A 26,349-nucleotide genomic window follows, 5' to 3' on the forward strand; every position below is an offset into this window, starting at 1 on the left:
GACAAAAAAGTTGCCAAAAATAGACTTTGGCACTGGTCAACTTTTCCCAGCATCAGTTATGGGGTGGGAGATAGGATGCATTGGGTAGTGTGCATAGATGCCTTGCCTCCAGCAGGCCCCAGATTCAGTACCTGGCATCTCCCATGAAAACTGATCTCAGGAGCAGGAAGGTGTATCTTGAAGTGTAGTGTGGATGTGTCTTGAAGAGCAGCTGCCGGTTGAAGTATACAGTGCTGGACGACATAGACCAGTGGTCAGATGAAGATCGTTTCATATATTCTATGAATCATGTTGCTAGAACTCTAGTACTTCTCGCCCCATTGGGTCCTCACTTCTTTGCTGAGACAATTTTGTCTCTCCTGTGAGATCCAACGGTTGGTTGTAGCCTTGTATCTGGAAGCGGTGGAAGTACCAGCTTACGTTGTCAATATTCACCCCCTGTTGGCAACCTGGTGCTCCACCTACGGCTCCTGCTGATGGCCCCTCACCTGTGATTTAGGAGTCTTGCCACTGACTTTGTTGGGTTCATACTGTCTCTGAATGAGATCATATGTTCTGCATCAGGGACAACTGTCCCTAGGATGAGCGATACCTAACTTGCAATAGTTTGTCCCCCTAGTTAGGTAACTGACTGAACTGGTAAATGGCGGTAGTTCTGAAAAACTGATTTGAGCAGCTCCCCCATTTTTGGAGTAGCAAAAAACTGAATTTGAACCCAGTGAATAATTTCAACCCTGGATACGAGAGAAGAGAGTGCCCGTTGGTAGGTAGTGCTCAAAACTGTCGGTGGCTCCCTTTTGGGCTGGATATTGCCCACCAAAAAAACCCCTATCTGGTCTCTTGTTTACCCTACCAAATTTTAACCAATGCAATTAAACCTGCATTTTCCTTGTAAGGACAAGAGGGTGGTTTCTCAGTGTTTATCTCTTGGGTTTTGTATGCAATTTCCCCATTAAAATAGTTTGTCAAAGAGTTTAGAAACAGAGCAACCACTGTCCATGTCATAGCAGGTGATTTCAGCTCTAAATAATTGGTTGCACTACAGATTTCTGTAGAATTCAAATGGAAAACTACCTGTTTCTGCATAATTCAAATGGAAGCTCACTTATTCCAGGCACGGTTGCTTCCCCCGCCTGCACCAAATGTTTGGCTTGCCTCCTGGTACAGGGCAATGCATTAAACTGCTGTAAGTATATCACGGCCCAAGTATTCTAGTGCAGGTTAGTCTCCTGTCGACTTAAGCACTATAACTGCTTAATCCCCATTGAAATGAGCTAGTGCTCTTTGCGTCATATACTGTCTCACTTCTGCAAACAGTACAGATAATTTAAAATACCTGCCCACCCCATCATTTAAACTTGTACACATTTGATAAGAAAATAAACAAGGCTATCCAGAATTCCTTTGAATGTTTTGTTAACTCTTTCCCAAATTTCAAAGGAATGCCTTCAGAAACAAGATACAGAGATGACCTAAAAACAGCCTTTAAAAACCGGTAGGGTTGTTAAAAGCCAAATTAACAAGGGAAGACTTATTTCGACAAAAGTTTTCAAAACCTCAACTGATGACAGGCAGGGTTGCTCTGAAATAGGACCGAGTAGATCACAGGAGAAGGGAGGGAGCTAAATTCACAACCTAGCCTGCAGTTTTTGAGAGGGAGGACCCAATGGAAGCAAAAAGGGCCATTTCAATTAACAATATAGTTACACTATATTGCATTGATTTAGGGCCGGACAAGGCAGTCCTTTTTGTTGTGGTTTTTTTGACTCACAGGCGCATGGTAAACAATCTTGTCAAGACCTAGCCATAGCCTTTAAGATATTTACAACAGGGAACTCTTCAGATGATGGATAGAGTGCCTCTGAAGTGAAGGCTAATGGGAGCTTTCATTATGGCCAGGAGGCCATTGCACTGAGCCTATGGCCGGTGGTCACCTTTTGGAAGTAACTTAACATGTGGAGGAGCTAACTTTGGTAGGCCAACTGTTAAGGAAATGTGAGAGACCTGGGAGGAACCTTGCACTCGCTGAAGCCCCTTGCTTGTGCTCCTCAGGGGAGACCTGCCTTGCATTTTCAGAAGGCTTAAAATCAGAATGCTTCTGCTTTAATGAAGGGAAATCTATATGAACAATGTTTTACCAGCCGTGTCTCCTCAGGATACAAAGAAGTCAGCAAGAGGAAGAAGCAGAAGCTGAGGGAGGAGCAGAAGAAGAAGAAGTCAGCCAAGGCACCCTATTAAAATGGACTTCGATGCCCCCCAGCACAGACCCTCTCGCTGTCACACCACTTGACCCCACCCACACTCCTTTCCTGGTGCTTATATTTTCTTACGGCTAATCTCACTTAGCAAGGGGGGGGGGGAGACTATGGCTCCTCTCTAAAGTACACTAAACTTGCACTACTACGCTTGAGCACCACAGATTTGCTTGAGTTTCTGTACGACACCCCTGTCAGAAACCCGCTCCACGGAAGTCACTTCCATTGAAATCAGTGGGTTTGGCCTCTGAGCAGCGTGTTTAGGATCAGGGTGTCCAATGCATCAGATAAGCAGATCCTGGCTTGAAATGTGTTTTATTTTCGAAAAAAGAATAATAATAATGTGGTAGAACCTTTTCAACCTTTTTTTCTTTCCTGGGGCTAAAGCTATCGTAGTCTAGTGTGCTTCTTCTAGAACTTAGAAAGGTTGTAAACGATGTGTCTATATTTCCAAAAAAAACCCAAACAGTTTTCATCATGGGATTTTCTGACCTTACTATGTTTCTCATTTCATATGACCTCAATTTTCCTTAGCTGGACTCCCCCATAATGACTGAGGGTCAGTTCTCGGGAGATTCAGCCCTGCATCTTATTTTCCACAGGGGAAGAAGCAGTTGATTTTCCTTGCTTGCACGTGCCATTATTGATGTGCTATGTATCACAAGTAGTGGGCCGTGATTGTGAGAGAGAGCAAGTCCCCCCCCCCAAGCTTCTTCGTGAAATCAACCCTTGCGAGTTCATTATGCCCCCCAGAACTCTCTCTCGCCAGATAATAAAAGGCATACTTTGAAATACTACCCTATGTCCATTGCCCGAAAATCAGTAGCCTTGATGATGTGTTCATGCCAAGTAGAGCAAGGGTCACAGCACCCCGCCTCACCTGCCAGAAATCACCCCTCTTCCTAGGGTGGCATGTGAGGCTATACAAGGGTGGAGTGGAGCCTTGACTAGCCAGAAAGAGCTTATTCCTTAGTCAGATCTAGAATACTTATTTGTACATTGGGTGTATACTATGTGTGCTGGTTCCCATTTGGTCTAAATTGGGGTTGAAGGGGTGAATTAAGGAGTTGGATGTAGCAAGGCAACTTCATTCCCCTCCATATAAATGTTTCATTTGCATGGTACATGGCTTCTGTTAACCTCATAAATACTACTAAGTTGGAGCCTTCCATTCCTTTAACTTTTCCCAAGCATGGTTACTGTAGAAGCAAGTTGCCTCCTTGCTGCTTAATCCGCGATTTGAAGTTCTCAGCTGCTTCGGTCTCCTGTGTGTTCTCCCCTCCCTTCTCTCCCTGATAAATTATGTGGCAATTCTCTTCCTTGGCACTGTTGGAAACCCCAAATTTCCTGGAGAAATCGTTGATTAGCCCCCCCTAATAATGTATCTTAGGTCCAGGAAGATTAGGATGCAAGAGGATTTGGGGTACTTACTTGGATTAATCTTTAATGCTGGTATTATGAAAATGTAATCTTGTGCAACTCATTAGGTATTTAAAACACAATATGTCTGAAGTTTGATGCAGAACCCCCCCTTTTTTTGTTACATGAATACCACTGATATGTGTCGTGCCGTGTTACTAATATTTAAAGAAATAAAGCAAGTTCCCCATTCCTTGACTTTTTATTTTTATTTGAACAGCGCAAAGAATGGACTTCTGACATAAATATATATAAAAGTCAGGATGCTAAACTAGCTCCATGGAAGTTTCTGCAAAGAGGGAATTTTTGCATCGCTAACAAGATGAAGGGTGGATTTATAGCTCTCCGTAGAAATGTATATTAATTGGAATTGCTTCTGAGGAGGTAACAAGAGACAGCAGGAGATATTAGGGACAGAAGAACAGATAGCTTAAGTCTGAGAAACACTCTAAAAACCTTAATGTTACACACATACAGAGAGAGAGATTTATTCACACAATAAATATAATCACATAACATTTTTAGAATCTATCCAAATATATTCTCAAGCACTTTAATGATATGTAGTGCCACCTTTACGCCATATGTACATTACAATTTCAATATACCATTTTTGAAAATTGGAATGTTTTACTGCACACATTTTCTGTGATTATATTCCTTGGTTGAATAAATTTGTGTGTGATTGCCTGAAATGGTTTTATACTAGGTTTTTTATTATTATTTTTATCTTGAGTTTTAGCTCTCTGTTCCAAGAGTTGCCAACATGACTGTTGTTCTTACGGGCTGCAGAAATAAGTGTAGGAACATAGTGACTCTGTTTCTCACTTACTGGAGCCCAAAAATGGATTTCTCGATGACACGTTAGGGTTTGGTGCCACTGGCTAAGGGAATTTCTGGTGTGCTGGCTTTTAATCTAAAGTCCAATAAAATGCCCTGGGGAAATTTGATTGTGTAGGTCTCGCTTCATTCACAGCCTGGGCCTTGCCTGAGATGACTGGAACTGTTGATTTTTGCCACCTTGAGTGCAGCATCCCATTAATACAAGCACTTGGGGATCATATAGGTCCATCGTGGCTGCCGGTGGGCTGGGCTATGCCCACAACTTGAATGCGGGCCCCATAAGATAGCCTAGGAGAGAATGCGGCCTTTGAATGGGGAAACGTTATCCACCCTTGTTCTAAATCAGGCATAGGCAAACTCGGTCCTCCAGATATTTTGGGACTACAATTCCCATCATCCCTGACCACTGGTCCTGCTAGCTAGGTATCATGGGTCAATATTGATGCCGAAATCCAGCATCACCTGAGCTCTGTGAGTGCGGCCTTCTCCCAACTGAAGTACAGAGCGTTTGAGGACCGGGACATTTGCAGGGAAACCAAAATGCTTGTTTACAAAGCTATCGTACTACCAACCTTACTGTATGCTTGTGAAACATGGATCACTTATAAATGCCATCTTCAGCTTCTCGAAAGATTCCATCAATGGTGTCTCTGAAAAATCTTACACATCACTTGGGAAGACAGGTGAACTAATATCAGTGTACTGGATGAAGCAAAGATCACCTGATTCTTCAACATCAACTTTGTTGGACTAGTCATGTTGTGCGGATGCCTGATTATCGTCTTCAAAAGCAACCACTCTATTTCGAACTTAAAAATGGAAAGTGTAATGCTGGTGGTCAACAAAAGAGGTTTAAAGACCGTCTCAAGGCCAATCTAAAAAAAATGTAGTATGAACACCGACAACTGGGAAACACTGGCCTGCAAGCGCTCCAGTTGGAGAACAGCCTTTACCAAAGGTGTCATGGACTTTGAAGACCCTCAAACTCAGAACGCAAGGGAGAAGCGTGCTAAGAGGAAGGCACGCTTGGCAAATCCACACCGTGATCAACTCCTGCCCGGTAACCTATGTCCCCACTGTGGAAGGATGTGTGGATCCAGAATTGGCCTCCACAGTCACTTACGGATTCATTGTTAAAACCATGTTTATGGAAGACAATCTTACTTGGCTATGAGTGATCGCCAAAGAAGTCCCAAAACATCTGGAGGGCTGAGTTTTCCTATGCCGGTTCTAAATCTTACTTGCTGTGCATAAACTGGTCCCACTGGAAGAGCTTATACTTCCTGTCTGGAGATTCAAATCAGTTCAACTGTTTTCTGCTTGCAAATGTATGTTTAGATTTTAAAAACACACACATCCTAGAAGGTCCCTCTGACTTGCTTCCTTGTACAGGTGATTTAACAGGACAGACTGTTACTGTAAAGCTGTGACCAGCAGGTTTTACTGGCTATATTGGAGTCATTTCAAGGAAATGATTTAGGAGAAAGCAAATTCGGGGCCTATGTGATTCATTTGTGTTGGAGACAATTCACATCCCTTCTAACTCTGATTCTATGCGTGATGGAGAGAGGACTGCTTCGTGCCACTTCCTTGATTACTGTTCATCTGGGTGGAAAATATAATTTATGAAGCAATTCTGAATGCTCATCCAGATGAGCCTAATGTAAGTACAGGGTTGGTGGCTGCTGGGATAGCTCAGTCGGCAGAGCACGAGACGCTTCATCTCGGGTCGTGGGTTCGAGCACCACATAAGATTCCTGCATTGCAGGGGGGTTGATCTAGTTGACCCCCATGGTCCCTTCCCACTCTTATAATTCAATGTGTGATGGAGAGAGGACTGAATCCAGGCGGGCATTCTATTTCATGTTTGGGGCATGCTTCTTGACAGAGTTTAAGCCAAGCATAGATAAACTGTAGCCCTCCAGCTATTGTTGGGACTACAAATCCCATCATCTCTGATCAGTGGCAATGCTGGCTGGGACTGATGGAAACTGGAGTCCCACATCTAGAGGACCGCAGACTCCCCATCCCTAATTTAAACGAAAGAGTCTGAGTTAATCAAGGCAACATTCCCAAAAGAATTCTTTGTGAATATTCAGTTACTTTCAATACCTCGTATGAACTATAGTATTGTTTATACATTAGCATTCTCTCTCCACCCGCCCCCCGCCCCACTTTGTTAAGCAACGGTTTGTTGTTTTTCCTTTTTGGCATGCACACTTAGTGCGCGGAGAGGATTTTTATCCACAATAGTCACAAAAAAGCAGTGAACTGGCCCAATAATTGCATGTGGGTTTGAAATGCAGTAGATGTGTGTGTTTAGTGGGAGGTGGTTAGCAATAGTAACCCCGCTTCCTCAGTGCCACTGTCTGGATCCGGATGACTGCAAGGAGAAGAGTGTACTTTGCATCGAAGATCTGAGAAAAAAGGTGATCTTCTGAAAAGAAGTCTCAGCCGCAAAAATATTCGGAAATCCCCGGTTTTTAAGTTGCATTAAGTTTCTGCTGATGCAAGTGGGAAGAGATGGGTGTTTCTACTTACCAGCCGTATTACTTATGCTTGGGGTTAACATTAGTGGAAAATTCCTGCAGTATTTAGTGAGCCTTTCTTTCCTACCTGTTAGCAGAATGCTGAAATGGAAAATTACCTGAGAATGATTCAGTAGGCATGAGTCCAGCTGGGAGCAGGACCAAGGAGAACCTGCAGAGCTGAATTTTAGCCACACAATTCCTTGCATACATTTGTTTCAAGACTATATCATCTTACAATATGTTAAGGATTTTGTACACCTGCCTTATAGGACACACACTTGACATCTTGCCTGTTCGAGCCAAGCAGAAGCAAATTATTAAAATTGAAATTGCCTATAAGGCAGCGACAGCAGCAAACAAAATAATCCAGTGCTGGAGTTTTGGCTAGCCAAAATATGAATATATATATATATATGAAGGGCAGCTCTCATTCAGGACATTTAGCAGCCAATGTAGAGAGATAACGCTCCGAACTGGGACCCTGACAGCATCATGGGAAACACATCTGGCGGGTGGGGGGGTGAAGAGGAGAAATGGATATGATTGATCTGGGTTTGGGATTCTAGGCGAGCCTGGGTTACTTAATCCCTATCAACGTCTTTTTACATCACCTACCATAATAAAACATTTGCATGGCTTAAATGTTTGAACTGCACTGCCCAAATGTTCTTCTTGAATTATCCTTTCTGCCCCCGCCGTCAGTAATGTAGCTGTCCCGTTTTGAGTCTGGCTGCCTCCCTTTAAAAAAATTAAGCCCCAAGACTGCATGACAAAATTGTTTTTGGAGCAGAAGAAAAGCTGTAGGAGTTTCTTCACATGCGTCCCTTCTGCCTCTGCATATGTGACAAAAACGAAACACTGCAAATTACAGACGGGCAGAATTTGCGGCAGTTTCCATGACGGCAGCAGTTCAGAAATGCACACGGTATCTGGGTAATGAAAGTGCCTTCCCAGTTAAGTGTTACACTTATTTCTAGCAGTTTGAGATCCTGTTCCTAAGGACGATTAGAACAGGCATAGGCAGACTCTGCCCTCCAGATGTTTTGGGACTACAATTCCCATCATCCCTGACCACTGGGCCTGTTAGCTAGGGGTGATGGCAGTTGTAGTCCCAAAATATCTGGAGGGCCAAGTTTGCCTATGCCTGGGTTAGAACTTACAGAAAGGAGAAGCTTGTGAATGATCTTGCACGTCTCAACCAGCCCAAGTGTGTTTCAGATGTGCTGTCTGTCGTACTGCTGTCTCTAGACACCACTTTACTAAGGTAAAGTTGTGATCCATGTTTGTTCCTGTCGCCATGGTAGAAAAATCTGTGTTATGGCTGTGATTAGAAGTTTTGTGTAAAGGCGCCCCCATGTGGTGAATGCACGCATTTCAGGCAGAAGACAGAATTTGCTGTTTCCAAAATATAATCCAGTGTGTTTAGTCTTGACAGCAACAAATAGAACGAATTGTGGTGCTGTTTTGATTTCTCTTTCTCCCCCTTTAAAAACTGGTGAAGTTCACATTGCAGGACAGTATTTCCCAACTTGAGCAGTTTTGATATCTAGGGCACAGTGGTTTTTCCTCCTAAGTGAAAATTGGATGCCTACCTAGTAGTAGTAGTAGTAGTAGCAACAACAACAGCAACAACAACAGCAACAACTGCATTTTCTACAGAATGCAAAGACTTGGCAAATTAGCAGAATATAAAAATACATTTCCAAAAACAACATCAATACAAAATATTGTCATTACAATACGATCCTGATGACTGAAAAACTACCATCATTCTTACTGGAAGACGATTTACCTGCATGCTTAGATTTTTGGTACACATTCCTCAGGCTAAAAATATTAATAGCAATGGTTCTGATACATGCACCTCACTTTTGAATAGTCTTCAAAATAATAATAAGGGAATGTACCATTTCCTCCTAAGCAGGTATATTCCCTTATTACCTGTTTAAAAAATAAGGTTGCATGTTAAAGCATGCACTCAAATATGCATAAAGGGGTAAGAATATAATGATTTCCACTCTTTAAATGAATGCCATTCTTTGAGCACTTAAGGACTAAGACAGGGCTAAGACACAACTTGGGTGGAGAATCTTCTGTGCATCCACATTTACTCTCGTTTTGGCAGGTGAACATCAAGCCTGGGAGCTGCTGGTTTTTCTGTTTTCAGGAGAAGCTGCCTGTACTTTATTTGGTGGAGAAATGACATTTAAATGCAAGAGAGAAGGGGGGGGGGAGGCATGCTCCAATAGTGTATTTAAAAGCATTGGAAATAAAACTATTACGCCCTACACAAATCTGCAAAGCAGTGTCGTGGTTCCCATGCCCATGGTGTCTGCTGTCATAGGATCACACCAACAGCCAGAAGAAATGATGTTATGCATTTGCTTCTATTTCCATGGAACCAAGGCTGACATTTTGCAATTTGATTTATATTGTCGTCGTCATCATTTATTAAATTTGCATACTGTCCTTCATCCAAAAATCTCAGGGTGGCTCACAGTATGAAAATGCAGAATAGAACCACAAAGTACATAATAAAAACAAGAACAAAACCAATAACACTGCCTCCCATAAACACATTTAAAGGACATAGAGTGTTAATCAGCCTAATACCTGGTTTAAGAGGAATGTTTTTGCCTGGTGCCTAAGAAATGCCGGGGAGAGTATTTCCAATGTGAGTAACACTTCTCTTTTTTAATGTAGGGAAGTCTAGATTTCTGTTTCAATTGTTGTCCTCTTTTGTGCAGTAATAATTTGTCTGCATACTTCTGATTTCTACTCATTCATCTGCTGATGTCTCAACAAGAGTGTTTGGGTTTCTAACTTTAAAGCATTTAAGAGCTGAACAGCAAAAAGAGGCCCATCTCACTTACGGATTTAATAACGCAATATTACTCACACACGTTACAAGGCTCAGGTTAGATTTTGCCCGATTGCTCCTTGCTCCCGTTGGCTGGCACAAAATGTTCCCCCCTCTTTCCTTGGAAGTGGGCGCTCTGCTTCTTGGCAGGGTAGGAGGAGTGGCAGCCACCCAATCTAGTTTGTACCAGCAGCTAATAAAACAAACTGGAATAGAGTTTCAGAAGAAAGCACCAGTTTTCCCTTTTCGAGTTCTGCTCCAAATGTCCCAGGCCATATGCTTCCTCCGTCCGTTCTTCACACGCGTCTATGCTCTGCTGTAAACTTTAAAAAACGGGTCCAGCTTTTCATAACTCAAAGGGATAAATCTGGTGCCAGATCTTGGGCTTCATCTGAAAGTACAGATGGGAGAAAGAGGTGTTTGCCAGATAAGTTTTCTGCCACAGCTGCTCAGGCCTGCGATGCTAAAAGGCAGGTAGAGCTGAGAAATGTGAACTTCAACATCAGAGAATTGTGTATACAAATAAAAAACCCAAAGCTCTTTCCATAGCAGCTAGCCTGGTTTAGTAGAGACAAAATGGTGGTCTGACTATTCGCTTTTAGTGGTGGTGAAGAGAAGTTGAGCTTTTTAAAATTTTGTGTGACTTTGCTTCCTCCTGTTTCTGCTTTGCCCTTACAAGCAACAATCTGGGAAATAAGGGGTAAGTAGTGACACAGGGACACGGGTGGCGCTGTGGGTTAAACCACAGAGCCTAGGACTTGCCGATCGGTGGTTCGAATCCCCGCGACGGGGTGAGCTCCCGTTGCTCGGTCCCTGCTCCTGCCAACCTAACAGTTTGAAACCATGTCAAAGTGCAAGTAGATAAATAGGTACCGCTCCAGTGGGAAGGTAAACAACGTTTCCGTGCACTGCTCTGGTTCACCAGAAGCGGTTTAGTCATGCTGGCCACATGACCCGGAAGTTGTATGCTGGCTCCCTCGGCCAATAAAGCGAAATGAGCGCCGCAACCCCAGGGTCGGCCACGACTGGACCTAATGGTCAGGGGTACTTTTACCTTTAGTGACACAGGAGTAGAGCAGGAACAGAGAGGCCCAAAGGTTGTAGCCTTTCCTCATGGGGAATTGCTCCATTCCCTTGATCATTTTGCTTTGCCCTTTTCTAAACCCTTTCGATTTCTACCACATCCTTGTGGAGCTGAGGTGACCAGAAGGGTACACAGTGTTCCAAGTGTGGTCGCACTGTAGATTTGTATAATGGCCTTTATGATATTGGCAGCTTTGTTTTCATTCCTTTCCGAATGACCCCTAGCAGGGAATCTGCCTTTCCCCACAGCTGCCTCACACTGGGGCAATGCAAACAGCTCCACTATGTAAAAAGAAAAAAACAAAGGGGGAACGTTCTGAAAATGATTACAGCTAAAAATATCTAAAAGCGATATAGTGAAAAACATTCTATGCAGTGATCTTGCACCCTTAAGAAAAGGTGACTGGCAAGATCCAAAGGGGCAACAGATCCAATGTAGATCTTTATTCCCCACCCCCGCTTGCTGATGATGTACATCTTCCCTCAACCCTTCTTCTCTGGCAAGGCGAGGTTTGAGGCACCATTTGGTGGTTTGCCAAAATGTCTTGGGCCGGAACTGGTGGCCAGGAACTGTATTCTCCATCCATCCAATGCCTGGGTATAAAGTTATGTTTTTAAATTCCCCCTGAAAGTTAAAAATGATGGTGACAGGTGCACCCTCAATAGGGAAGGCATTCCACAACTGGGGAACCAACACTGAAAAGGCCTTTATCATGGGGGGGGGAGCAACTGGGCAGCCCCTAGGGGTAGCACCACCAACAAGGCTTCACTTGCCAATCACATTGTCTAGGATCATTGGTGCTTTTTTAGACTTGGGTGCCAAGCCATTTAGGGCTCTATATCAGCCTTTTTCAACCTGTGGGTCCCCAGATGTTGAACTGCAACTCCCATCACCCCTAGCTAGCAAGGCCAGAGCTCAGGGATGATGGGAGTTGTAGTCCAACACCATCTGGGAACCCACAGGTTGAGAATAGCTGCTCTATATGCTAGTACCAACACCTTGAGTTGGGCCCAGCAGCTCACTGACAGCCCATGCAGTGCTTTCAGGACCAGTATCACATGGTCCCATCAGGCCGCCCCAAACACCAACCTTCTGCACTAGCTGCAGCTCCAGACCATCTACAAGGGCAGCCCCAGGTAGATCACATCACAGTAGCCCAAATGGGATGTCACTAGAGCATGGACAACTGAGGCTATCCTGGTCTAGGGATGGCCATAGCTGGGCCGCTTGAGACTCCAGTCACAAGCTGGAATCCAGGAGTCTTCCCAAAATATGAACCTGATCCTTCAGGGAGAGTACAAAATCACCCTCTTCTAGAGCTGAAAAACCAATAGTAAAACCAATTTGTTCATAAGAACATAAGAAGAGCCTGCTGGACCCATCTAACTCATCTTGGTCTTGCAGTGGCCAACCAGATCCCTATGGGAAGCCTGCAAACAGCACCTGAGCCCCACAGCCACCCTCCCCAACTGCAATTCCCAGAAAGTGGTATTCAGAAGCACACTGTGTCTGCCAGTGGAGGTACAACATTGCCATCATGGCTAGTTAAGTCCCAAAACAGTCCAAGACCCAAAACGTTTATGAGCATCTGAATGCAATCAGAAAGTGACACTGCAATATTCCAGATAAAGATAGTTTTTGCCTTATCTACATTTTTGAGAATGACCTTCAATAGGTAACTTTTCAAAAATTCATTAAACTTGCACATTCATTAAAGTTACACAATTGTTTTAATCATGGCCTATAAGGAAAAAGAGAACCCACTTAAAAATCAGAATTAAACAGAATGATTAAAAATTCAATTTCTCGACTGCACTAAATGGCCACATTCTCTTCCTTTGTCGATTAACATTGCAAAGTACAACACCCCCACCCCCACCCCCGATTGTGAGATACCGGCTGCCGCTCAATGAAATCACATTTACTTTCAGGATGATAAGCTGCATCAGCTAGAAGCAGGAGCCAGATATTAAAAAAACGAGGGATTTTGCCCACATAAAAATAGAATTTCATACTTGACTTCATACCTCACTTCAAACACCACATGGTGCCGTGGTTTAGCCCCTGTTTGCTCCTCCTAATATTTTTGTCTCTAATAACAATATCCTGCCCATGTCAGGGGAGCACAATTGATCTTGTCTCCTTCTGTTGCTGCAGGTAACTGTAGTCTTGTGCTTGCGCCGCTGAATGTGACCGAGCCTCATTCACACGTACCTGGGAGCCAGTGTGGTGTAGTGGTTAAGAGCGGTAGTCTCATAATCTGGGGAACCGGGTTCGCTTCCCTGCTCCTCCACATGCAGCTGCTGGGTGATCTTGGGCCAGTCACAGTTCTTTGAAGTCTCTCAGCCCCACTCACCTCACAGAGTCTTTGTTGGGGGGGAGGAAGGGAAAGGAGAATGTTAGCCACTTTGAGACTCCTTAGGGTAGTGATAAAGCAGGATATCAAATCCAAACTCTTCTTCTTCTTCTTCTACCTTGGCCTGCTTCGTGGGGTCATTCACAAAACCTTTTGGAGCATAGTAAATATGCAGTCAAGCTCCAGTGAATTGCCTTACTGGCTGCTCTTGCAAGTAGATGGGCCGGTCCTACTGTTAGACAGACTGAGGTGCCTGCCTCATAGGCAACAGGAGCTGGGGGGCAGCAATGAGGAACGTTGAGGATGTGAGCAAAAAGCAGGAAGATGCCTCCTGCCTCCAGTTTCCCATTTAATATTTTAATGATCCAGATCAGAATATTTGCATCTCTCCCCCCGCCCTGTAAAGGGGAGATATCATATGGAGAAGAGCACGAAACAGTTTTGTTTCCGCCATTTCTACTCCAAGTGGAATAGAGTGTATATCAGTATAGTTCAGTATAGCAGAAGGAGCGTCTCCACCTCCATCGTTCTGCCCGGACACTGAGGTCCAGCGCCGAGGGCCTTCTGGCGGTTCCCTCACTGCGAGAAGCCAAGTTACAGGGAACCAGTCAGAGGGCCTTCTCGGTGGTGGCAGCCGCCCTGTGGAACGCCCTCCCACCAGAGGTCAAAGAGGAAAACAACTACCAGACTTTTAGAAGACATCTGAAGGCGGCCATGTTTAGGGAAGCTTTTAATGTTTAATAGATTATTGTATTTTAATGTTCTGTTGGAAGCCGCCCAGAGTGGCTGGGGAAACCCAGCCAGATGGGTGGGGTATAAATAAATTATTATTATTATTATTATTATTATTATTATTATTATTATTATTATATCCACAGTCGGGTCTTGAGCCAAAATGCCGCTCCTGCACCAACTCCTACAAAAGCAGTTTGAAGAACTATTTCTGTTGCTTGTCTGTCAGTTGAAGCCTAGCATAGTGGTGGTTGGCCCAACTCAATCATGCTGTTAAGATTCACCTAATACTTCAGAGTCCAGACGAGAGCAGAGGAACCTTAACAAAAGCAACATTTAATGGAATTGTGAAGCTTATCTAAATGAGGAAAAAAGTATGGGGGGAAAAGTTATTTCTCATGGCAAGAAGCTGATCCTCTGAGATTTCCCCGGAGACAAATTCAGCAAATAAAAAAAAGAACAAGAACCTTCCTTCCATAAAACCAAAGGGAATTGTCAGCTCTGAGGCAGAAATTGGAGAGCCCACTCAGGCAAGAAGTGGATTAGGTGATCTCCTATCACAACACGTGCTTGTTACCGTGCCTTGAAAGCCTTTCTGCTCCCCTCATTCATTTCCAGCTGTGGAAAAGATTGAAAGAAGAAAAGAATACATATTTTTGCAATCCTTAATACAAGGTGTTCCAGATGGGACCATGGCCTGTGCTTACAGGGCTTCTTGTTGCAATGCTTCACAAAGTATTTCTTTGTGGGCATATCGTCCACAAAGGAATCCTGAGCAAGACCCATTGAACTCAGTGAGACTTAGTCTGAGCAAACCTGCTTAGGATCACAGCTTCTCACACTGGCTCCATTCAAGTTTCTTATTAATTACAGATAGGCACTAATTGGTTCATATTTAGCCTAACGTAACTCCTATGGAAGTCAATGGGAGACCAATCAAGCCAATGGCCCTTGATTATGAAGAGAAAGAAAATCTTTTGTCAAGGAACATGAAGCCACTTGAACACTTAAGAGTTCCAGTTACATCCTTAAGACTAGTCAAATTGTGATTACGTCTTGAAATCCTTCCGTCTATAGCTGCCATTCTTAAAAGGCTCTAGCGTTGAATGGGGGTGCCACCATCGGGACAGGGGGCGAAACAGCCTCGTTTGCTGCTTTTCTCATGAAAACAATTCCCTCCCATCTTTAAGTTCTAGTAATTCAGCACTTTGAGGTTTTGTTCCCCCTTTAGCTCACAGGAGCCCACCCCCAATTCCCAATCTGGTAACTGAAGCAACCATGTCTAGATACTTCTCCCTAGAAGCTAAACATATGGGATGGGCAGACCTGTCCATTGTGGTTTCTCTTTCCTCCTGATTTTCTCATTTCTCCATCCTTTAAAGAACTAGGTAGGCCTGACCTAACTGCTCCACTCCAACTTCCACGTCTACCTGCAAGAGTCCAACTCAGCTGCTAGAAGCCCCCAAGAGAGTAGCCAATGTGACAGAAAAACACGACCATAAAATGAAGGGCAACTGTGACATCACCCAGTACGATGGAGAGTTTCATTCCAGCTCAACCCAAGATGCCAAACTATTGGGAGGGCTTCAATGGAATGATTTTATTGCAATGAATTCTAGAAGTCTATTGTGTGGCCATGCCTTTTTCAATCGTCTCTACCCAAGAAAATAACTTGACATAGCACAGATATTAAAAAGGGTAACACTCAGAAACTGCCGTCTGCCAGCTCTTCAAAACAGAGGACCATCCTCTGTAAAACGGGATACGTGGACACCCCATCCATACTCTTCAGTAGTCAAGGCCAATGTCAGCATCCAACCTTGGGCACTGGGCAGTCCCTGGGGTATCAGCACCCTAGATGTGTCCACCAGCATCTGGCCAATGGGCATCTACAAACCACCTTGTTAAACTTCCCACAATGCCCTGGAGCGAGAGGCACTGTGGGGCATTGTGGAAATTTAAAATGGCAGCCAGGCAGCATCAATTGGAGGCTGGCACTGATTGGAGGAGTAAACCAAGAGGCCACATCTGCATTTTACTCTAGTGGGGAGAAGGCTGTTGGCTCTTCTTATGTTCCCCACAAATGTGTAAACCAGGGCTGCACTTCATGTATTGGACATGGTGGGCTTAGTTTCAGGAAAGCTTGCACTGCCATAAATTTGCATTTAAAGTGCCACAAGGTGTGTGTGTGTGTGTGTGTGTGTGTGTGTGTGTGTGTGTGTGTGTTTTCTTCATGAAATCCCAAGGCTATACTTTTCCTCAGTGCTATCCTTCAGAATGTCATCTTCTGAACAGGAGGTTCACTCTTCTTTGATCTTTATAAGGCAGTATTTAACAACTAACAAACCAACAGCAACAGCTCCAAACTCTACAGTTTTCCACGAAAATTTCCACAGTGCATTTCCTTCCCAAATACCAGAAGCAACAATTTCATGATGCGGTTTCTGAAGAGGCCACTGGAGGGACATATTTACTACGGAAAGGGAGAGAAAACCAGCTGTATTCAATGCACCCGTGGCGGAATGGGAGACAGCAAATCCGTCAGTTCTGCTTAAAAGCGGAGAATATAACACAGCCTTGGTTATTAGCTGAATATACATAGGGAGGCAGGAACAAAGGGTAACAGAGCGGTTTATGCATCCTGTATATTGCTAAGGCCCCCAGCCTCGTTTTATGACATTTGCAAGGCAATGCAAGGAAATTGGATTGTTTCTCATAATTTCTAAAGCATTAGCCCCATTTTAATGGGGGGCAAGTTTAATTGCATTTTAGTAGTTTAACGGGCATTGTATTATGGGCTGCATTATTTTCACTTTAATATCTCTACCTGCTCTGAGGTCATGGGATGGGATGGGATAAATTCAAATAAATTGCTCAGCCTCTGTATGGAAGCTGCATTGTTTGACCTCAAAGCCAGCCTCTGACTGATCCTAGATGTGTGTCGGGGCATGGTTTGGGGAGCTGGGATTGCAATTTCTCACTGGTAAGGAGAAAGCAAATTAAACATGCCCAGAGAGGCCGTTCTCTCATTCGTTCTTATATTCTAGACAGGGTTACCAAATGGTCAGAATTTTATCAGCTTGGGTTTCACTCTATTGATCGACTGTTGGAACTAGAGGATGAAAATCCTCCCCCCCCCCCAAAAAAACAACAACCCCAGCCAAGTCATTTTAACATTTTGGGTGATCTGCTTTTGCATTATGGTGCTGGAGGAGACTCTTGAGAGTCCCATGGACTGCAAGAAGATCAAACCACTCCATTCTTAGGGAAATCAGCCCTGAGTGCTCACTGGAAGGACAGATCCTGAAGCTGAGGCTCCAATACTTTGGCCACTCATGAGAAGACTCCCTGGAAAAGACCCTGATGTTGGGAAAGATGGAGGGCACAAGGAGAAGGGGACGACAGAGGACGAGATGGTTGGATAGTGTTCTCAAAGCTATCAGCATGAGTTTGACCAAACTGCGGGAGGCAGTGGAAGACAGGAGTGCCTGGCGTGCTCTGGTCCATGGGGTCACGAAGAGTCGGACACGACTAAACAACTAAACAACAACAACAACAACAACAACAACAACAACTTTTGGACAATGCATTCAGCCAGACCATGTGTGTGCCTTCCCCCCCCTGAACATGCCAGCCACTCCAGAGGAGAAACTGAGGCTCACCCTTCCTTTGAGTGACCACTTCATTCTTCAAAGAAAAGAATACCAGACCCTGAAGCATATCCAAATAGTTTCTGGGTAGGCAAATAATCATTCCCTTCTCAAAGAAAAGACACTCTGCACATCTTCAGGGCCATTTCCCACCTTGGTCTATTTAAAAAAAAATCATTGGGAAAAGAACTCTGCTTATACTCAGGGACACTCGCAATTTGTTTTTGCATGTGAAGCTTGGCACATTTTAATTCCAAGTGCCCACACATTGGAAACCAAAGTCCCAACTCAGTTAAGGACCAGCACTTAAAGTGACAGTATTTCGGAGAGGTAGGATATTATTTTGGCAAACAAGTAATCTTTTGATAATGAAGCTGTATTTCTTACTGATGTACATTTCCTTTTCTCTTTCTCCGTATACCAATAACAAAGGAATATATCAAGTTGTAAATTGTGGAGTTGTTTCTTCCACACTGCGGAATGCACCCACCAAATCTTCATCAATCCTGCATGGCAAAAAAGTAATTTTCTTCACCCTGGAGAGAAGGATTCCTGTGACAAGGACTCTAGCCCTTTTCTTTTTAAAATATGATAGCCAGCCAAATGTGGAAACCTGAAGATAAATATAAAATACTAGTAAATTCAGCTCACATTTGTGGATATGTGTGCTTGGCTGCTAAGGGAAATCTCTCCAAGATTTTTTCAAGGAACAACAGAACTACCTCAGCCCAAATTTTCACTCCATATGTGGTCTTGGCGACTCCCTGCTTGTGTGGTGTCCTCTAGCTGTCAGCTTCAATTGATAGATATTAAAATGTCTCATTTTCAGATTTTTCTAGTAAACAAGGGGGCTCGAATAAGATGTGTACCAAATTTCAACTTTACAGGTGACAGGGAAGAACCCCTACCATTTTGAAGTAGGGGTAGAGTACAGGAGAGGTGTTGAAACACTCCATTATCGCCCCCTTCCTTGGTAATTAAGGTTTCTTGGATTGTATACAGATGTTGACTTTTCTCTAGGTTGTTGTTTAAAAAATGTCCTTCCTAACCTGTTCAACAGAGAAAAATGTGTATTTCCCCCATACACCAGGAGGCTGGAAGAGGTGATTTTGAGCAGACAAATAGGAGGAGATGCATTTTCCTTTCATGAAATGGGCGGGGTGGTTTTTTGCAGTGCAGTGTAGAGCCTCCTTACTTCCTCTTGACACCTGGGAACCAACCTGTGGCTGCTTTGGCTCCTAGGGGGCAGGTGGACCAGCAGAAGGATGTCTAATGCCAGAGGGAAAAGTCCTCCTGAATTCAATAGCGCTCACTTCCAGTTTAAACAACATTAGGATTGCAGCCTCAGTCCCTGCTAACTTTAGCTGGATCATAACCTCATTTCATGAAGTGCTTCAGTATCTATCAAGGACATCACTCGCTGTGCTGGTATAAATTGAGAGTAGGAAGCTGCCTTCTGCTAGGTCAACTGGTTTGTCCATCTGGCCCCTGTATAGTCTACTCTGACTGGCAGCAGCAGCAGCTGCCGGACAGAGAAAGGTCTTTCACACCACCTGCTACAAGTAGTGGAGTCTGGTCCTTACCCACACAGGAAGAATGGCAGATGAAGTTGATGGACTACATGGAATTGTCGGAAATGACTGGCAGAATCCGAGACCAGGGAGAACAATCGGTGGAAGAAGATTGGAAAAAGTTTAAGGACTACTTACAGAAATACTGTAAAATTAATGAATGTTAGAAAAATGTTGGAATGAAGTTATATGGCTTTAGTAGAAATGTTATAAGGAATTAGGTATAGATAGATTAATAGGGTATTAAAGGGAAAAATAAGGTTAGAATGTGTTAAGATAATTATAGGATAGAAAACAGAGGAAGAGGGAGAGGAATTGCTGAAACAATTAATAAAAGTGGAAGACAAAAAAGGAGGTGTGAGGAAGTCGTGGAAACAAGTGAATGAAAGATAAGATATTGAAATTGGATTGTGTTTTGAATGGTTTTTTGTTTTGTTTTGTCAATTGTTTGTGTTAGTGTTGTGTAGTCTTTTTTGTACGGTATTGTATTGTTGTATTGTTTTTCTTTGGTTTTTTTGTAGTGTTGTGTTTAAATTGTTGAAAATGAATAAATATTATTATAAAAAAAAAGTAGTGGAGTCTGGTCCTGGTCATTGGGGTGAATGGGGAACTGCCCCACCAACCACAGTTGCCCCCACCTGCCTGCCTTCTTACTTCCATCCAGTGCAGGGGGATGGCACTGGATGCCAGCTTCCTCCTCCATAGTCTCAGTGTTGCCCCTGTAGAACCGAGTACAGTATGGGGACAAAGTTAGAATGTCTGGCATTGGCTCTGGCGCCACCTGCTGCTGGGCTCCCTGCATTCTACCCTATCAGACCCAATGGCCACCACTGAACCCAAGACATTCTATATGCAAAGCTTGTGCCCAGCTACTGAGTGACAGTCCCTCACCTATGAATGGGTTGTGCCAAATGGTATAATACCATTGCATCCCCAATCATACATTATTCCACTGCTGCAGGCAAACACACCAGTGCAAATATTTACAATCGGGATGTCAGTTTAGAATTAATGTTTGATTATTATTATTATTATTATTATTTTTACCACTATAAATTGTCTTGCTTGATTTCCCCCTTCAGTGGCCATTATTTCCTCCAAACCAAAGCTCTAAACCTGTATGCACAGGTTTCTATTTATCACAGCTAGTTAAGGCTGAGCTTGGATTAAGAAATGTTTCAAACGCCAGTTCATTAAATTAAATTGTATAAAGGCAAATTGTACTCTTTAGTGAGCAGGTCTTCTCCCAGATGAATATGCACCAAATTGCAATGTAAAATATTAATTTCTTCTTTATACTTGCTTTTAGGAATGCTGTAGCCGGTTCCGGTGAAAAGCTCCAATTTTCTAATTTGATGTGAATGTTAACACTGAAATCGTAAAGTAGAATTTCTTTTGCTCTCCAAGGAATGACTAAAGACTGAGCCCATATTTAATTTGCATAGTATATTACCGATTAATATATTTTTAAAAAATATCCTTCTTGATTTACGCTTCATTTTCATTCTCCGCTTTCCAGTGAAAAGCTCACACACTGAAAATGGGAACTTTTGAGCAGGGTAGCTAAAGCAATGTGGCAAGCAGGGGCCGTAATGGAGTGAGATATATTAGATCAATGGAAGAGGTCAGAGGACAACGCTTGGAGACTGTGGCCTATGGAGGTGAGGGGATTAGGGCTACAGTTCTATGCATACTAACCTGGGAATAAGTCTCATTGAGCTCACGAGAGGGGGAAAAAGGGCCACATGGTAACAATGCGACTCGTACCTGCCTGCTCATGAGATTAATTGAGTTCAGCGGGGCCTACTCCCAGGTAAATGGGTACAGGATTGCAGCCGAAATGTGTTAAATCTAGACCTTGAGCACCTCTTGTGCTTTTAAGAGTTACACGGAAGGGATGGTTTTGCCAGTCACCCTGAATTGTGAACCTTAAAAGAGCCTGTGAGATGCCAAATTTCATATATTGATTTAAATGAAAGAGACGGTTCTTTGGCTGCAAGCGTTTAGCATGCTGTACTTTTCGCATTCTAAAGGCTGGAGAGAAATTCCATTTCCTCTGATGATAAAACTTCTGCGAGATTCAGAGCATTAAAGAGGATACAGCAAGGGAAACAAGACAGACAGACACACTCCATGACTGACAAGGCAGTTTCCCATTAAATCTACAGACAATTTCTTTATCAGGCAGCTAAGATGACACAGGTAATTTTGAGCCAATGCACTACCTGCCAATGGTGTGAAAAAGAACATCCACAAAAGAAAGCTGTGATTATTTTTTTTAAGAGCTCATTTTTCCTTTTATCTTTTGGGGTTTTGGAGTGGGTGGTGGACCTTTTTTTTTTTTTTTTTTTTTTTGCACCTTTAAGATGCATTCCAATCACATCCCCCAATATCTATTTGTCGCCAAGATAACTAAAGCATCAAATGAAAACTGTGAATGTGATGGCTTATGTCAAATCTTGCATTTCTAGGCTCTGAGCCCTCCCCCTCCATCCTAAGACTTGTGATAAAAATCGCCAGGCCCGGAAAACTTGATAAAGTTGCAACCTAACAGCAGAATATTACATGTGGAAGAGATGGATAATTTAGCCTGCAATCAGCAGTTCAGCTTTGCTCCACAGTAGCCCAACTGAAATTCACATGGACTGGGACTTTTGCTGCAGAAAGGACTATACAGTGGTACCTCAGGTTAAGTACTTAATTCGTTCTGGAGGTCCGTACTTAACCTGAAACTGTTCTTAACCTGAAGCACCACTTTAGCTAATGGGGCCTCCTGCTGCTGCCGCGCCGCTGGAGCCCGATTTCTGTTCTCATCCTGAAGCAAAGTTCTTAACCAGAGGTACTATTTCTGGGTTAGCAGAGTCTGTAACCTGAAGCGTATGTGTCAGGGGCTCAGGAGCAGAGGCGCAGGGGAGAGAGGAAATGGAGAGCGAAGGGGAGGAATCTGAGGGCAGCGGAGGGCAGAATGACAGTGACCCGAGAGATTCCATGAGCCTCTCCAGTGAATCAGAAGATTCCCAGAAGGGGGCGCCGATGGCCAGGGCAAGGGGGGTCCCAGGGGGGACGCACCAGAAGCAGGGAGCCAGCGGAGACTCCCAGAGCAGTAGCTGGAAATCAGGACCAGCTTCCCCACCGGAGCGTAGTGGGGGGGAAGAGTCCCATAGGTCAGGGCCAACGTCTCCTCCAGCAAGCAGGGAGGAGGAGTCAAGCCCAGCTAGCATTCCCGAAGAGGGGAGCAGTGACAGGAGCAGCATAACGGTCAGAAGGAAGGTGGTAGGCTGGGCGCGCGCGCCAAGTTCAAATGTGCAGGCGAGCGGGACAGCAGGAAGCCAGGATTGGGAACCAGGTCCTAAAGCTCGCCGGAGGGAGGGGGAGGACTCGGGAGAGTCAGCGTCTGAAGAGTCTAGAAAGGGGAAAGCCCCGACGGACAGGCGGACCCAGAGGAAAAGGGAGCAGAGGAAGAGGTGGAGCAAGGCTAGGGTCTTGAACTGGTGCCTGGGGGGAGGAGATTCAGATGGAGCTTCAGCGGTCTAGGTTCAAGACGTAGAGCTGCGTGCCGTGGCTGAAAATGAGAGACTGAACTTTAATAAAGACTATTTAATATAACAACGGACTGGCGTTGGTCCTCTGTGAGCTGGGACCTGAGGCAGCCCTGACAGTATGTAACCTGAAGCGTATGTAACCTGAAGTGTATGTAACCCGAGGTACCACTGTTCTGAGGAAAAGCAAGTGCAGGTGTGAGACATTATTTAGATCAGGGACAGGGAATTTTTGGGTCCTGCAGGTGTTACTGGTGCACCAGCTGAGCCAATCTGGCAATCCCATGCCTGCTGCCTTGTCCCTCACTGTGGGAGATTAGCAGCCAAACCTAACAAATGCTAGTTAACATGAGAAAGGGGCTAATTCCACAGAACTGATAGGCAGATACTAAGACCACAGAAATACAAGTGGTGGAGAGGGCTCCGTGTGATGTCATTTCCCTCCTTTCCTGGAGAGGAAGGAGTATGTAGCACTTCCTGTTCCTTTTTATCTCTTCCTTTGACCAACTTTGGATGCAGATCTCTGCTTGCTCCAGCTTTAGGCACATGGACTTGGAGTTGGTTACCCTGTAAATATAGGTATTTTGCCTGCATAGCTGCCATTGCTGTGAACCAATGCACGATTGCAAAGTAAGTAAATCTTATTTTTTAAGCTTCCTTCCCAGGTTGTTTCCTGATTCTTCGTTAAGCAGGGTAAAAAGGGGGAAGCCATCTTACTTTGTTGCTGGACTTGCTGAAAACAAGCAGCTTAATTCCTATGCTTTTAATTTTGCTACCAGGGGTGAGATTTTAAAACTCTGTTCAACCCATGGCAACCTTACCCTAGAGGCCAAGTCGGGCACCCTTCTCCCAAACTATAAACTTCTCTCTCAGCCAGGAAGAAAGGGGCAAATAGTTTCAGCCACATCGCAGGATGGGTGCTTTCATTTGCAGCCATTTTCCTAACAAACACTGAGAACAGGGCTTTGTGTATGAGCGGTTCTACCCATTACACCAAATGGAAGGGTATTTAGAGTTCTGGGCTATACGCCTTCAGACTGAAAATTTTTATTTGAATTCTCCCAGGTCACACTGCCTCCTCATTCCATGCAGCGTGTAGAATACCTGACAAATTCTAAAAGGTTTTGGGAAGGGGTCATAGCTTGGTGGTAATGGAGGACACACTTGTGCATGGAGAAAGCCCCAGGCCCAATTCCTGGCATTGCCAGGTGGGCTTGGGAAATGACTCTCTTCTGATACTCCAGGGAGATGCTGCCACTCTGTGTAGACAGTTCTGGGCTCAATGGTCTGACTTGGAGGCAGCTTCAGGTGTTCCCCCTGAGACCTCAGAACTATGTCAATACCTAATTATGACATAATTAAGAACAGGCATGGCCAAACTTGGCCCTCCTGCTGTTTTGGGACTACAATTCCCATCATCCCTGACCACTGGTCCTGTGTTAGCTAGGGATGATGGGAGTTCAAGTACCTTCAAAGTACTTCCCCAACCATATTGCCTTTAGTTATGTATAAAGCATGTTTTCCTCAACATCTTAGGGTCTCCTTCCTTGAGAGCTGTTCAGCTTTAATGCCCTCCTTCATTGTCCATTACCTGATAACATTTATTCTTCAGTGACAAACACCGTTAAACCGGAAGACAGAGAAAGAAACCAAGGGATCTATTAAGAAGGCAATGTTATGTGTGATTATTTTGGGGTATTCTTTTTCTGGCTGCTATAAACGGGTGACAGAAACGTCTTTTTGCGGCTGTCTCCCCATTGTCACGTTCCCCTCTTCGTCTTTCCTCTTTGTGGGGATAAAGATGTCTTGTGTGATGTAGGCTGCTGCGAGTTCAGGAGCAAGAGACTTATGTCGCTTTAGTCCATGAATCACAGCTCTTGTGCCTTTCCCCCACTCATAAAGAATAGGGTTTTTATTATTACTATTTTTTCCTCCCTGTGAGGCAAAGCTTTTTATATCAAACAGTATTTTCAAGAGGAATGAGATTGTTCGGGCAGTGGTAATAACGGCAAGGCTTTCTTGCTTTGGGGTTCATTTTTTTTGCTTTACGATTACCCGCCTGAAATGGGTACCAGTCATATTTTGCAGGAAAGCCACAATTCTGAGGCTGGCACCACTGCCCTCATTAAGGTCAATTGATCATCCTTGCCTCAAGGAAATGGGAGAAAAAACCCCAACAAGAGATGGGTCACTGTGCACGATGGACTCAGCGAAGAATGTGGCCGGATAGAGAATCTTAGCTTTGTTGGGTTAGTTGGTCCGTGCAGACAAGTCTATCAACGAGAAATGTGTCATATACAGATTTCTGTTTAGTAGACCTTTCCGTCTCGGGCTTCTCGTTTATCATTGTCTCCCTGACAGGAGCTCTGCCCTGTTATCCTGACTTGTATGTCATTTATCAGTGTTAAGTACAACAAAAGAACATCCCTTTAAAACCCTCTTTAACTTTTCACATGCTTCTACTGTTGAATAATGGTAGCTGTTGCCATTGGCCCAAATATCCCGTTTTGTTGCTTTTCCTTTCAGTTCTGTTAGCTGCACAATAATGGGCTGAAATGGCTCTAAGAGCTCTTGGAAACCTAGCACATATATATGTATATTTCTGCATGAGTCATATACCCTCCCCCAGTTTTCTTTTTTAACCTTAAAAAAAGAAGTGCAGGAGGACAGTATTCTTGCCAGAAAGGAATATTTTGTAGGCCCACCTAGAGTTGGCTATAAATATCACTTATAAGGCACATTAGTATTCATTACCACAACAGGGCTAAATGGTTTTTAAGCAGGTAGGCACTGGGTAAAACAAATATTTGTACTTTAGTAGGACTGTGGAATGAATATTTGACATGCTGCAGCGGAATTATCGTGCGAGAAAATTCAGGTGGAATTCTTTTCAGGTATTGCACTTGCTCGCAACTTGGGCTTGTACTTTGGAGTTTTGCTTTTCACCCTGAAAGGCTTGGTAGCAGAGTTTTTACTTTACAGTAGCATTCAGACTCAAAAAGCAAAATTGCGACAGAAAACAGCCCCTTAAAAAAACCCCCACCAATCACCTTCATTAAAGCATCATTCTTCCCTCTCCCTCTTTCTTACATGCTAGCCATGTTTTACATCCACCTGTTATTCATATACTCCAGGGGCAGTATTTTAGAAAATGGAATTATCCCTAGTTTTACCTGTTAGCATGCTGGGGAAATGTGTGCTAATTCTCAGCACTAAAAGCACTACCTCCGTCTGCTCCCTCTGTTGGGCTGAGAACACTCCTTTGCATTTAATTCCTGCTATTTTGAACAGTATAGTAAAGTACTTTGCTCTTTGCTCTCTTTTTCTCTGTGTGCGTGCACACACAGGCCTAAAAACACAGGTGGAGAGTCGCCAACTTTACAACCGGACTTTGCAGCTGCGCATTTCACAGGAGATTAATCTGAAGCCATTAGCAGGTGAGAATGTTTATCTCCATCCCAAGATAAGCTATTAAAAAAAAATTTATTCAAAATTAAAACAAAACATAT

General features: G+C 43.9%; 1 protein-coding gene and 1 long non-coding RNA gene across 5 annotated transcripts in view; both read left to right on the top strand.

The window, feature by feature from the left end:
- The window catches only part of DNAJB6 (DnaJ heat shock protein family (Hsp40) member B6), a 65,043-nt gene extending 61,176 nt beyond the window's left edge, over nt 1–3,867 (top strand). For both annotated transcript variants that reach the window (XM_077936753.1, XM_028750613.2), the window contains exon 10: nt 2,156–3,867. In XM_077936753.1, coding sequence (XP_077792879.1) covers nt 2,156–2,194 — 39 coding nt within the window. In that variant the 3' untranslated portion in view covers nt 2,195–3,867. The remainder of the gene's footprint in view (nt 1–2,155) is intronic.
- Nucleotides 3,868–23,254: 19,387 nt separating this feature from the next.
- LOC114607049 (uncharacterized) overlaps nt 23,255–26,349 on the top strand; it is a 142,908-nt gene continuing 139,813 nt past the window's right edge. The window contains exons 1-2 of one of the 3 annotated variants that reach the window (XR_003709049.2): nt 23,255–23,470; nt 26,188–26,277. This is a non-coding gene — a long non-coding RNA (uncharacterized LOC114607049). The remainder of the gene's footprint in view (nt 23,471–26,187; nt 26,278–26,349) is intronic. The other 2 variants (XR_003709048.2, XR_003709047.2) reach the window with 2 other exon arrangements.

The sequence above is a fragment of the Podarcis muralis genome, chromosome 12 (genome assembly GCF_964188315.1).
Source record: "Podarcis muralis chromosome 12, rPodMur119.hap1.1, whole genome shotgun sequence".
In the NCBI taxonomy this organism is placed as follows: domain Eukaryota; kingdom Metazoa; phylum Chordata; class Lepidosauria; order Squamata; family Lacertidae; genus Podarcis; species Podarcis muralis.